This window comes from Haliotis rufescens, unplaced genomic scaffold (genome assembly GCF_023055435.1).
Source record: "Haliotis rufescens isolate VD_foot unplaced genomic scaffold, xgHalRufe1.0.p SCAF_16, whole genome shotgun sequence".
Classification (NCBI taxonomy): Eukaryota; Metazoa; Mollusca; class Gastropoda; order Lepetellida; family Haliotidae; genus Haliotis; species Haliotis rufescens.
Genome location: NW_025963846.1, coordinates 33,627,504 through 33,642,433, shown reverse-complemented (window position 1 = coordinate 33,642,433; position 14,930 = coordinate 33,627,504). Strand labels below are relative to the sequence as shown.

The 14,930-nt window shown below is 38.8% G+C and overlaps 1 protein-coding gene across 3 annotated transcripts in view; it reads right to left on the bottom strand.

Moving 5' to 3' along the window:
• Positions 1 to 14,930, bottom strand: part of LOC124133882 — a 107,654-nt gene that overhangs the window by 37,547 nt on the left and 55,177 nt on the right. For all 3 annotated transcript variants that reach the window (XM_048397153.1, XM_048397154.1, XM_048397155.1), the window contains exons 24-26: positions 12,282 to 12,478; positions 9,362 to 9,434; positions 1,634 to 1,714 (exon numbers count right to left, since the gene is read on the bottom strand). In XM_048397153.1, coding sequence (XP_048253110.1) covers positions 1,634 to 1,714; positions 9,362 to 9,434; positions 12,282 to 12,478 — 351 coding nt within the window. The remainder of the gene's footprint in view (positions 1 to 1,633; positions 1,715 to 9,361; positions 9,435 to 12,281; positions 12,479 to 14,930) is intronic.

The following is a 14,930-nucleotide window of genomic DNA, read 5'->3' as shown; positions in this document are numbered from 1 at the left end:
TTTACAGACATTGATGAGGGCAGCAATGGATGCTGGACAACTCGCTTGACTTTTAGTCAGGTGAGCTAAAATGTATTATGGACAAAATATGTTAAAACATACAACACATTCACAAACAAACTGCACAAACTGCACAATATATGCTAGTGCAATAGCTGCAGCTATTGTCTACCGAAAATATCAAAGACAGCACATGCACTGACCAAGATACGAATGACTGGCACATTGACAGTTCCTTGTGTTGATGTGTCATATGACATAAAGAATATTACTCAATTACCTTCCACATAATGTTTTACTGAAAATACTATTATTCTAACCTCCATTTTTAATTAAAATTACTGATTTTTCACAAGGAACATGCAATGAAACTAAAACACAACACATAATTGTTACAACCACTGACTGCCGAATCTAACCTATTTTAATCTTGTCAGTTCTAGTCGTTTTAGGCTCAGCTATATCGGCAAAAAGGAAACAAATTATATGGAAACAAACATAAGCTGGTTCAAAATTCTTGGCAAATAAAAAAAGTATAATGAAATCTTTTCGTCAAATATTGCCGTGAGCGCTTATTCAAGCCGGGCGCTCATTACGTCGAATACGGTAATATAAGCAAACACCTTAACATCTGTTTTTCTAGAAACTGAAAGATATCTACTTTCTACGCATTAAAACAAAAACTACTTTGTTCAATCAGATCTCTGTCCATCTTCTTTAACTGTAACTTGCAAAGGACTCATGCGATAAGATACGTATCACAATACGGCCTGGTAATACCACTGGTATCACGATACACAACAACGAATAGTAAGAAATGATGATGTCACTGACATATAGCTCTACAACCTCTTGCTACATACATATATTTATCATAATGTCAAAAACTTTACAAAAAAACAAGAACAAAACAGTTCTTTTAAATGAATCTTAAATGTAATAGTGGGCACGTCCTCTATTACGACCACACCCTTGTATTCCACCAAGCTTACAGGTGGCGCTATGCTACTTCTGCCATTACAGGCGGTAACTCCACCAGTTCCTGTTCTATTTATAGCACAGTGAATCGTGGCGCCTTAGATGACTGGGCCACTCCGGCTTTGAAAACTTGAATCAAACTTGCAAAGAGTGTCGGCGTACCAACCATGGTTACGCCCCTCTTTGACGAGTGGGGGGCGTGGGTGGCCCAGTCGTCTAAGGCGTCGCGATTCGTTGTGCAGAGTTGCGTCCCTTGGGCACACCAGAAACCTATGATTGTGGGTTTGAATCCCGATTCTCCCCAATTATGTTTCTAGGTTTGTCAGCACCATACCCGTGCTCACGGGTTTCACCGAAGTGATAAACGTCTGAGACCTGCATCACTTCAGGCTTTCCTCCAACATTAAACTGACACGCTGTGATATAACTGGAATACTGTTAAAAGCGGCGTTAAACCAAACTCACTCACTCACTCACTTTGACGAGTGATATGATTAGTTTCTACAAACAATTACTGCCGTCTGTTTCTACAGAGTGGAGTGTCTACTTTCTCTACACATATAAACTATGACTTAGAATGCTCCTACTGAATTGTTCCAACAAAATGGAATGGTCTATTCCTTCTACTAATGTCTATCATGTGTCTATGCATTACCGAATACTTTAACCATTTTCGACCAGGGGTCATTTCGAGGTGGAGGTGGCATAATTTCATCAACTCTTGCCTTTATAAGAGCTACAATAATACCACAGAGGTTATGAAAAACAGTACATGCAAACAGCAAAGATATTTTTCTTGTCACATTAAAAAAGCAGCTTAATGGTACAAGTTTCCATGTATGAGGTACACTACTGCCTAGAAGTTCATTCCCCTTACACGCATGGGCAACGCGTTACGCAACCAGTGTGCATCGGGTTGGTCACGCGTGTGAGACCCGTGTGCAACGCGTTGCACACGGGTGTGCACCCCGTCCGCCACTCGTGTGCAACGCGTGACACACTCATTAGAGGGGGAACAAACTTTTGACCAAAGGAGGACCCGTCTTAAGCTGAACCTGGAGGTGGTAACAAGGAGAGAAAATTTTGTTATCCTGACGAAAAATGATAATACACATGTATTTCCTAATGTCTCCTTTCTTTATGTGATTTTGTGGGAATAACATGAATACTGTTGCGATTAAATAGATCTGTTTTGTTTTATACGACCATTGCTTCTAAATCCGATGGTGTTAATTAAGAGAATACATGGTCCTGGAACATGTTATTGCAATTGAAATGCTTTTATTGTGATTTGACATTAACCGTCTGTAGTACGACTTTCAGTGATAATATGTATGAGGTTTGGCGGCGCATTGTTTTTATTGGACCCTGATTACTTTATGATGACTTGGACTCTTTATCACAGCTCCATAGCCGTGAGGCTGGAAAAGAGCAGCATGTAATTAATGAGGGTGGGTTATATCATTGAGGATACACTTGAGGGAGAGAATACTAATTACCGTACTACAGGAAGAGACCTGTAGACGTAAGCGCGGGGTTGTGTTTTAGCTGGCCGTTTGATAATGGCCGCCAGGAGAAGTGAGCTTTGCCTGCATCATCTAAAATAAATAATAAGATACAGCAGTGTTATTTTCACGGTCTGTTGAATAAACTCCCAGCGCAACGGTCAATGTATCTTCTACTTGATCCTTGATACATCATTTTGTCTTTCACAATATATAGTATTTCAACGTACAAAGGACACTGATCTAAAGCAATTCCGCGGGAGTAGTTGTTACCTGTGCATTACTGTATTTTCCCAGTGAGTACCCGGATGATATAGCAGAAATCTAGACTTGTTCGCGACCTGTGCTCGCCATTCGTAAGCGCATTTTAATTGAAAGTAGAAGGACGTATGGTCACACTGATCAACAAAAATGAAATACAGTTTTTGAAATGTAGGTATATTTGTGGGGAGCATCGGTAATGGTGATGCAGTTTTGATAAGTCACTTGCTTAGTAATTGTGCAATCTTCGTGTACACTATTTTGACTTGCAACACAGAGTAAATATTTCACTGAACATTGCTTATTTTACCGTGTGTATATGTTTACATTCAAAATGTAAACAGATTTCACTAAGGAAATGTATTAAAACGCCTAAATATTCAGTTTATTTCACAAATTAACTGAAAAATATGTCCATCTTTATTAATATGATAACGAATTCCAAATATGTTTAATACCATCACCAAGTACAGTTCTGTATTGTTTGGCTTCTTTTCTTAGCATAATTAATATATTGTGATGTGTTTAAGCTCTCTTGGTCGTCTTTATCATTTTTAGTCAGTCGGTTAAATAAATGAATGGATTATTCAGTCAATTTGTAAAATGACTGAAATATTTAGATATTTAATAAATTGCCTGAGTGAATCATATTTTACACATTGACTGTAACATATACACGCTTACAAAAGAAAATACTTGTGAAAACACCGTCTATCGCGCATCGAAAAACTTCCCAACCAAACGGAAAGGAACAAGAATGATTCTGTTCAAAGCTGCAGCGAATGAATGAAAACAAAATGCAAATATCATTATAACAACCTACCAAAGTTATAATGTATCCGGGAATATCAACATACAGGAACAATATCCGTTGCGTCTGCAGCTGTACAAAAATACTTATTCGATGTAAAATGTCTATGTGAGAATCAAATACTTTAATAATAACTATTTGGAAACAATATTTGGAAACAATATTTGGAATATATATGAAATATATTAAAATATTTAAATATATCGTTTTTAAACGTTATTTAAATGTATCGAATAGTATAACCCGTGTTTGTTTCTTAACTGATCACTTATTTTGTTTCAATTGTTTCACATAGGTGCCAAGTTAGCTGAGAAAGCCCACGTGACAACTATTTTTATAATGTCCACGGTTCTTAAAAACATACATTGAGTTAGATAACAATGAACAACTAGTCAGTGTATTATCGGTCCTTCAGCATCAACATTGTCGAGGTGTAATTTCATTTGTTTCTTATAATAAAGCTTGAAATTCTTTATGATCCTGGCATCTAGTGTTAATTGTTAAAGTTAATCTCTGCAGCCGGTGCGTGTCAAAACACGGGGTTGTGTACTCGCGGGCAGATGACCACGGAGTACGCTGACCACTGTGTCGGATTAACGAGACTGATTAATGAGTGATTTCAGTAATTCGTTGCAAATTAGGTGTGTCGGAGTCGGAGTGCGAGAATGTCGGATTAACGGGACTAAATAGCGCTGAATCAATCGGTTCCCATCATTTGTGTCGGATAAAGCCGAGCGTCGGATTAACGAGTGTCGGATTAACGAGACTTGACTGTATGTTGTTTTTACATCTGTACTTCACGCCATGATATGAGTATTCCCTAGGTTTAGTAACCCTACCTTCACATGTAAACACTTACTTTTGACGTATCCACTGTGCAAGATAACAGTAATTAATCAATCAACGTATTTCCTGTTGATCCTTTGATGTCTGGGAATGATCAGTTGATTTACAAAAAAAGTAAAGCAACTGATCATACATCACTTGCTGGGCTGCGACGTGCATGACTCACATTCCACCTCACTTCAAACCTGGATTTAGATTAAATAATTACCCCACTTACAAGAAAGACCAAATTTGAACCTTTATCGGGTAATCTGAGTTGTGCTACAACTAAGTATACATGTTATAAATTCATTAACTGAGCAGCAAGTGAATTACGACAAATACACAAGTGTAGGGTTATACCAGAAAATGTGGATGACAACAAGGGAGTAGTAATTGTATCATCCACGCAATCCGAAATCCGCAAATGCTTTCACTCAGGGATACTTTTTTATTATCAAACTGTAACAATCAGGGGTATTTCCAAATGACGACATCCGATGAGCTTTCGCCGTTATTTGTCTGTTTGTTTAGGCTGAAGAAATTAATTACCATGCGCCCTTTGTTGAAATCTTCATAGATCACGGGTAACCAATCAGTTTTCAAAAATGCGTAAGTTTATTTAGCTGTCCTTGCAGACTGGTAGCCCAGTCTCTTGTCACGCTCGGTTGCGTTAACGAGCAAATTGACTCACGGCAGCTAGTAAGCCCAAGCGGAAATCCAAAGGTCATGCTACCTGAAGAATCAACCTTCATTTGCGAAATATCTACTGCTCTCAAAATCAATATTTCTCCCAATACTAAAAGTCAGAACTTTCTAACCAAGGAGTACCAGTTGAAACTGGTCGATGGCTGAACATTCCCAGGGAAGACAACCAGTGTCCACTCTGTGATTCTATCGCCGTGGGAGATGAATTGCATTACATCCGATGTGAAGCTTTTCACCAACGGCGATATGAACTCTTAAATAAGCAATATCTTAAGTTTCCAAACATTTAAGAAAATTATGACCACTAACAGTGTAAGAAATCTTAAAGGCCTATCTAAATTCCTTAACAATGTGTACAATACAATTGGTAAATTGTATTAGTATCCACGTATCCTATTTTTATTAAATTGTACATAATAAAAATTGTAGATAATTGTATGTCATGTTATTCTAAGAATAAATGAGTTTGAGTCCGACACCCGAGAAGAAGCCAGAGATTAGTGCCCCTTTTTGAATAGTTTACAATCATGTGTTTTACCGTTAGCTGTGTTGGCTTAAACGTATTTTTATTTCAAAAGAAATCTGTATCGGTAAAAAAGCAAAACATGCTTATGTAATACCTCTCCAGGTAACAACTTAACAACCGCTGGATATATATAAGAGAGTGATGAACATAAACATACAAAATGCACAAATGAAAGCAAGCAAGTGGTGTCTTTGAAATAAGGTAATGCAGTTTTCCTTTACTACATGCATAAACTTAAGCTACTCAAACCTTTTGCTTTTGACAATGATGTCATGAACTGATTTAAGAAGAGTCATGTTTGTAGAACTGCTTAACTACTGCCATGTAATATAATTTTTAGACCATACCCATGTGTGTAGAAATACACAGTGTTTCTGATATTATCGTATTTTTTAACAGTTATAGAAAAAGTGAATTGCATCTTCAAGGTGATATCCACAAGTGCAGTCTGGTATGTCTGATACATGTCGTCTAAACTTATCAGCGTTTAAGTCACTGCAGCCGAGCCTAAGGCGACAGTGGACAATTTGGCATGATCTATGAAAATATTTGAAGTCAAAATTATTAATAATTGCATCAGAACGATTAATTAAGGATTTGATTTCTTTTAATGAGCGAGCATTAGTTACTTCATCGGATAGAGGGTTCCGCAGGTTGATCATATCCAGAAAAAATGATAATAAGCATAGGACTGTGTTCTACATTTGATTGTTTGTATGTTGAATCTTTTCCTAAGGTTATATTTCCTGTTATCAGAGAATTGAATATACACTTTTCAAATAATTTGGCTAAGCAACTTGTGAGTGCTACAAGTCTATAATTTGAGCATTCATGTTCATCGCTGACACTGACACCGCATCAGCCCGGCAGTGGACTTGACACAATTATTTGCGCACCGATTATATAACTCCTACAGACAGGTGGGGTGGTTGTTCAAAGCGAAACGGACGACCCCGTCTGTTAACTAATAAATGCTGTGCGGCGCCTTTGATCTTGCCTCCAACCATACACCTTATAGTAGTAAACGACGATCAGGATGGCCTGGAAATAAACACAATTCTGTCTGCCCGGTGCATCCACAATTAACTAGAATGCTTCATATCTACAAATATATATAGAAAATAGATTGCACTTCTTTATTTAATCATTACCCTTTTTTACCCTAATAGTACAAGTGCTTCCCCGTGTGCGAGATAGGCTTAAGTCGGAAAGCGCACGTTATATCTCCGAGGTACCTATCTACCAGAACTCTATTTGCTGTTCTGGCCATACATAAATATATGTAAGTTACGTACATGGGGAGGCTAGATTATTTACAGCTTACAGCAATATAGTGCAAATATTATGTTCAATAAAAGAAAACGTTGATAGATCTATAACACACTTTTTGTACTATTAAACCAACTGTGGACTTTTAAGACATTTTCGCTTATTGTAATAACATCTAGCTAACCAATCATGTCTATCTCTGAAATCCACAAGCATAGTTGCTGTCAAACCTAAAAAACATATTCAGGGAGGTCAGTTTTGATTTGCCAAGCACCTTAAGGTGAGTTTATTTTTAAACTGTCAAAAGCGATTGTCCCTTCAATACTAGTATATGTCTGGAAGCTGTCTCTCGGACTGTTATGGGTTATGATGTATTTTATGATATAACTGGGGAATGTTCAAATTAGTTACTGTCGTTTAATCCAACGTTCTAACTGTCAACTGTCTCAACAGGATCATAGGTTTGGTTATATATCTCCTCCCTGTCTCTATGTCTTAAGTTGTTAATCGGTAACTGCGGTCCAAATGTATCAACTTATTCATCTATTGTTGCAAACTTGACTGATTTAAACATATCTTATTGATCATGAACTACTCAGTCAGTCAAGCACCTGTATCAGAAATGTAAAACCAGCCATGTTTCATGTAGTCCCAATATCACTGAAAAATGCCGATGTAACGTGACAAATAAATTTACTCACAGGCAATATATTTTTCGTGAGAGTGAAGCACAATTTTATTAAAGTTTTATTAACAATTTCATAAACTATAATAATATTAATATTAAAATTCATCATCACTTGCCAAGTTTATGAAAATGTCCCCATTTGGGAGATGTCACATATAAACAAGGATTCGAACTAAGTTTGATCGTCTTTGACACTGAGGTTTATCCCCACTTTGCCAGCAAACTGCAGAAGATTAACAGTGAGTGAGTGAGCATCGTTTCTATGTTTATACAAGAAAAGATGTCATGCCAAAAACGCTCACAGTAGTTAGTAAGTAAACTCACGACCTGTCATGACCTGGTTGAGTGACTTCCTCAAATGAACGTGAAAGGATTACCCACAGAGAAAGAAAGGATTAAAGTCACCCATAAATCTTATCCTAACGTAGTACTCCAACTTCTAAATGCCTCTCAAAGAAGGATTAAAATCCTAAAGATATCCTATCTACGTGGTATAGGTACTCACAACCTCTAATAATAAACTGTTACGTTTGGTATCCCCAGCAATACTCACTATGGTAATTGGGCAAATGTAAAAATGACAAACCCTAACGAGATTCTGTCTACATGGTCACACCCGGTGATTGTGAAGATCTCAAATTTTATCAACTGTCAGACAGCATGGCTGTTCATATTCATTTACAACATCCTCTTATAATTAGTATAAAAGTTTCCCACACAAAACCTTCTTTTATTTATTTTTCAAAATACAACACAGAAAGTTGGGTGTGGGGAAATGGGACATATTCCTACGTGAAATAATAAGACATTAGTAGTGGTGACGGCTATGTCATAATTGAACTGTCTAAAGCATAAATTTGGCGAACGAAAAACGTTATATTTGCAATCAAATGGAATGACTCGTGTGGGCAAATGAATATGTTCGCAATCCACAAACAATTATTTTATTAATGGCGAACATTTACCAAGCCGCGACAATCGTGTCAACACGGGGGTTTCTTAGCAATAAACTCGCATCTAAATTCACTACTGTTCTACTGTCGGCTAGCCACAATGGCTAGACTGGACCCTAGTGGAATGGTTCATGCCATAAAAGTCTAGCAACCGAACACTAATTAAGATGGGCCGACCTTGTATTTACGGTCTGGTGAACACAGCTCAATGGCCGCTCATTAACTCAAATTTCACATCTCACTGTTTTGTTTTATTTCACTATTCATTTGATAAATTTGTCAACTTCAACTGGAACCCGGTCCCGTGTTACACGCGTGTGCAACGGGTTGCACACGCGATTCACACCCGTTGGACACGGGTGTGCAACGGGTGTGAATCGCGTGTGCAACCCGTTGAGCACCCGTGTCACATGCGTGTTACACGCGTTCTCAACGCGTGTTAGGGGAATGAACTTTTAGGCAGTAGTGTATAATGTGGTTTTAGTAATCTGCCACTAATCGTGGGGACACATGCACATATAATATTATTTTAATCATTAACAAACAAAAATAATCATTCAATAATTTCATAAAACATCCCTCAATTACGATTGCACTAATGACATGCAGTGTTGAAAATTAACATAGGATGATTGAGTGCTTTGTTTATTTTTCACTTTTGAATCTAAACAGTCCAGAGACAACCCCCAAATGTAGAAGTTGATCCCCTTGACTGTCATTCTTTATTCAAAAACTCTCATAGGTATACGTTTATTCATGAATGTTTTCTTATATTCTAAAAGTATGTAGATGAGGTTATATCAACGTCACGATGCTGGTATAAGTTGATGAACTCACCTTGTAACTTTTGTTCCTGTGTCACAGCAGAGCGAGCACGTTGTCCGGACGTGTCTTGGACATTGCCTTCATCCTGAGTAAACCAAGGGCATGTTACTGGCACAGGTCAATTACAAAGTAAACAGAGGGCATGTTACTGGCACAGGTCACTTACATAGTAAACAGAGAGAATGTTACTAGCATAGGTCACCTACATAGTAAACAGGGAGAATGTTACTGGCACAGGTCACTTACATAGTAAACAGAGGGCATGCTACTGGCACAGGTCACTTACATAGTAAACAGAGAGAATGTTACTAGCATAGGTCACCTACATAGTAAACAGGGGGAATGTTACTGGCATAGGTCACTTACATAGTAAACAGGAGGAATGTTACTGGCACAGGTCACTTACATAGTAAACAGGGGGAATGTTACTGGCATAGGTCACTTACATAGTAAACAGAGGGCATGTTACTAGCGCAGGTCACTTACATAGTAAAGAGAGGGAATGTTACTGGCACAGGTCACTTATAGTAAACAAAGGGCATGTTACTGGCACAGGTCACTTACATAGTAAACAGGAGGAATGTTACTGGCACAGGTCACTTACATAGTAAACAGAGGGCATGTTACAGTCACAGGTCACTTACATAGTAAACAGAGGGCATGTTACTGGCACAGGTCACTTACATAGTAAACAGAGGGCATGTTACTGGCCAGGTCACTTACATAGTAAACAGGAGGAATGTTACTGGCACAGGTCACTTACATAGTAAACAGGAGGAATGTTACTTGCACAGGTCACTTACATAGTAAACAGGAGGAATGGTACTGGCCAGGTCACTTACATAGTAAACAGAGGGCATGTTACTGGCACAGGTCACTTACATAGTAAACAGGAAGAATGTTACTGGCACAGGTCACTTACATAGTAAACAAAGGGAATGTTACTGGCACAGGTCACTTACATAGTAAACTGGAGGAATGTTACTGGCACAGGTCAATTACTTAGTAAACAGGGGGAATGTTACTGGCACAGGTCACTTACATAGTAAACAGAGGGCATGTTCCTGGCACAGGTCACTTATATAGTAAACAGGGGGAATGTTACTGGCACAGGTCACTTACATAGTAAACAGAGGGCATGTTACTGGCCAGGTCACTTACATAGTAAACAGGAGGAATGTTACTGGCCAGGTCACTTACATAGTAAATAGGGGGCATGTTACTGGCACAGGTCACTTACATAGTAAACAGAGGGCATGTTACTGGCACAGGTCACTTACATAGTAAACAGGAGGAATGTTACTGGCACAGGTCACTTACATAGTAAACAGGAGGAATGTTACTGGCACAGGTCACTTACATAGTAAACAGAGGGCATGCTACTGGCACAGGTTACTTACATAGTAAACAAAGGGAATGTTACTGGCACAGGTCACTTACATAGTAAACAGAGGGCATGTTACTGGCACAGATCACTAACATAGTAAACAGGGGGAATGTTACTGGCACAGGTCACTTACATAGTAAACAGGGGGCATGTTACTGGCACAGGTTACTTACATAGTAAACAGAGGGCATGTTACTAGCGCAGGTCACTTACATATTAAACAGGGGGCATGTTACTGGCACAGGTCACTTACATAGTAAACAGAGGGCATGTTACTAGCGCAGGTCACTTACATAGTTAACAGAGGGCATGTTACTGGCACAGGTCACTTACATAGTAAACAGGAGGAATGTTACTGGCACAGGTCACTTACATAGTAAACAGGGGGCATGTTACTGGCACAGTTCACTTACATAGTAAACAGGAGGAATGTTACTGGCACAGGTCACTTACATAGTAAACAGGGGGAATGTTACTGGCACAGGTCACTTACATAGTAAACAGAGGGCATGTTACTGGCACAGGTCACTTACATAGTAAACAGGGGGCATGTTACTGGCCAGGTCACTTACATAGTAAACAGAGGGCATGTTACTGGCACAGGTCACTTACATAGTAAACAGAGGGCATGTTACTAGCCCAGGTCACTTACATATTAAACAGAGGTCATGTTACTGGCACAGGTCACTTACATAGTAAACAGAGGGCATGTTACTGGCGCAGGTCACTTACATAGTAAACAGAGGGCATGTTACTGGCCAGGTCACTTACATAGTAAACAGGAGGAATGTTACTGGCACAGGTCTCTTACATAGTAAACAGGGGGCATGTTACTGGCACAGGTCTCTTACATAGTAAACAGGGGGCATGTTACTGGCACAGGTCAATTACATAGTAAACAGGGGGAATGTTACTGGCACAGGTCTCTTACATAGTAAACAGGGGGCATGTTACTGGCCAGGTCACTTACATAGTAAACAGGAGGAATGGTACTGGCACAGGTCACTTACATAGTAAACAGAGGGCATGTTACTGGCACAGGTCACTTACATAGTAAACAGAGGGCATGTTACTGGCACAGGTCACTTACATAGTAAACAGAGGGCATGTTACTGGCATGGTAAACTTACATAGTGTTACTCTCATAAAGGCAACAACCAATATTTCAAACTGGTACTAACAAAAGCCACCATAAACTCATGGATTTGTCATTGTTCTTCTTTTCATGAATTAGGCGATACCTTAACATTGCCTTAACATGTTCAATGCACTAGTGTCACACTGTAAAGCCTCTTCCATCCCCTTTCCCCCTTTATATCAGTGAAATACAGTCATCTCTACAAATGAATTGGGTAATTATTTAATTCCAGTATGGGGATCTATAATGACATTAGCTTCAGATTGGGGGTCAAATATCAGCCTCTGAGCAGGTCCAGATAAACCCCTTTGTTTATCATGACTTTGACATATCATTATTCAAATCTAGGATTATTAGAGATTATAGTGTTGAAGAATTTCAAAATTCTCAAAACAAGGCACTCTCACCTCTGAGTCTTCAGCAGAACTTGCAGACAGGGGTGTGGCGGGCGTGGGGGGCGTGGAGGGGGAGGGGGAGGGGCCAGGGGAGCTGCCAAATGCAGGAAACTCAAATGGAGTTATCCCCCTTGTTTCATCCTCCTTGTCTGTCTCTTCATCACTGACAGCCATGGTTATTTTGCTTCTCCGATGTTTCCTCTTTTTGCCTGAAATTACATTCTGAATGAACTAAAAACGTAAAATGACAGATGAGAATATACACATGAAAAAAACTATTCTTCCTCATCTTCTGAAATGCAGTATGGGAAACATTGTATGACTCTGTTACATTGAAGGATTCTAACACAGCGACTATTTCACTGTCCTTGCTCCCCTCAGAGGTGTGTGAGTGAGTATGGTTTGATGCTGCATTTAGCAATATTCCAGCAATATCATTGTGGGGGACAGAAATGGGCTTCACACATTGTACCCATTTGGGGAATCGAACCCGGGTCTTCGGCGTGTTGAGCAAACACTTTAACCACTAGGCTACCCAACCGCCCCCTCAGAGTTGAGATGAGGTGAGGTGAGATGAAAAAATGTGATTAAACTACTTTTAGTTAATCAACTCATAAAGCGACATGCTTGTGTATGTAGCGTGTGTTTCTGCTTGTACTAGTTTGAACTAATGCCGGTTTTATCGTGCCAGTAGAATAGGTCTTCAGCAACCCATGCTTGCCGTAAAAGGTGACTGTGCTTGTCGTAAAAGGTGACTAACGGGATCGGGTGGTCAGGCTCGCTGACTTGGTTGATACATGTCATCGATCCCAATTGCGTGGATCGATGCTCATGATGTCAATCACTGGATTGTCTGGTCCAGACTCGATTATTTTACAGACCGCCGTCATATAGCTGGAATATTGCCGAGTGCGGCATTAAACAGCAAACAAACAAACAAACAAACAATTTATAGTGCCAGCCCACTAAGATACCATATCATAGATGCCCCACTCAGACACAGTATACGGTCTGAACTGACCAGTCCTTGTTTTATCTCCTCATGCTGACTTCAGGCAGGGTAACAACAAGTAGCATTTTTAACATCTTTTGGTATGACGCAGTCAGGGGATTGAAAGTGACATTTGGCAAATAATGAAAATAATGGGGGCAAACTTTCTATGATGAATTTGTTTTATCTCCTCATGCCAACTTCAGGCAGGGTAACAACAAGTAGTCAGGGGATTGAAACTGACATTTGGCAATTGTTTGTTGTGATGATGTTTATGACATGATAAATGCATTTTTCACAGGTAAGGTGGACATACTGGTGGACAATGATGGACATGTGAACATACCTGGAAATTCAGAAATTGAATGTGGTATTATGAATCTCAATGAAAATAATGGGGGCAAACTTTCTACAATGAATTTGTTTTATCTCCTCAAGCTGACGTCAGGCAGGGTAACAACAAGTAGCATTTTTAACATCTTTTGGTATGACACCGTCTGGGGATTGAAAGTGACATTTAGCAAATAATGAAAATAATGGGGGCAAACTTTCTGTATTGAATTTGTTTATATTGAAACTGCTTAAAATATTTTTTATTTTTCAAGCTTGAGTTCAAATAAGGATATAAGTCTTTTATATTTTGGCACATTTAAGTTCCAAAGGGCACACTAAAACAGCTGTGCCCTGTGGCACGTGTTAAAAAACAACATTTCCCAACATCAACCAACCTGTACTACAAGAATCTGTTTTCAATTTACTTTATGAATTTCTTTGAGAATCATGACTTCAAATATCTAAACAAATAATTTCTACTAATGTCTCGAGAACAGTGTAGATATTTAACAGTTTACAGCTTGTATTCTAAGAAAGAGTAAATGTACCTCGAGCAAAGAATTTTTTCACTGAACAAGAAATGTTAAAAAAAGGAAAAAGGACTACTCTACAAAGTTTAAAAAAGACTAAGATTAAGAAAGGGAAATCTTCTTCTTATGCAGTTTTAAGCTATAGCTAAACTAACATACAAGATGACATATAAAATCTTTAATTCTGTGGCGCTTCCTGAAAATAAAGATGACAAAAAATCTCTCAATGGTGCTGTTGACTGCACTACAGTAGCTGAAAGATTGTTTGAAGCCACGATGTGGAAGGTATCCACTCACCCACCCACAGATACTTGTATGATGTTGACAAATTCTAGAAACATGATCAGGGCAAACAAGGATTCTAACAGAATTCTGGCACGTCTAAGTGACGCAACTTTGGGCAGTGAATTGACGATTGGGCGACTGTGGTGAATGTAACTAACGGTAGTTTTGTTGTTCTCCAGGAAATTATAATTTTTTTAATTACGAAGACACTATCACTACATTAGTGCGGAGAAAAGGGAAGCTAACTATACTGAACTGCAACAGAAACATCACCCCAAGTAACATTGCATGAAAAGTTGTCATTTAAATATCTGGGTAATTTTTGGCAAAGTTAATAAAATTTAACATTACCTTGTCCGGAAAAATGAAATTTGATGATAAAAAACAAAGCAGATGACAATAAAACTGATCGCCTAATGGCATCATGGCAACGGCCATGGTAACCTGATGCATGTGAGTTCCTTGCAAATTGAATTGCACATGCCCAAGGTGCCTATGGCATTCATCAACCACCTCGTCCAT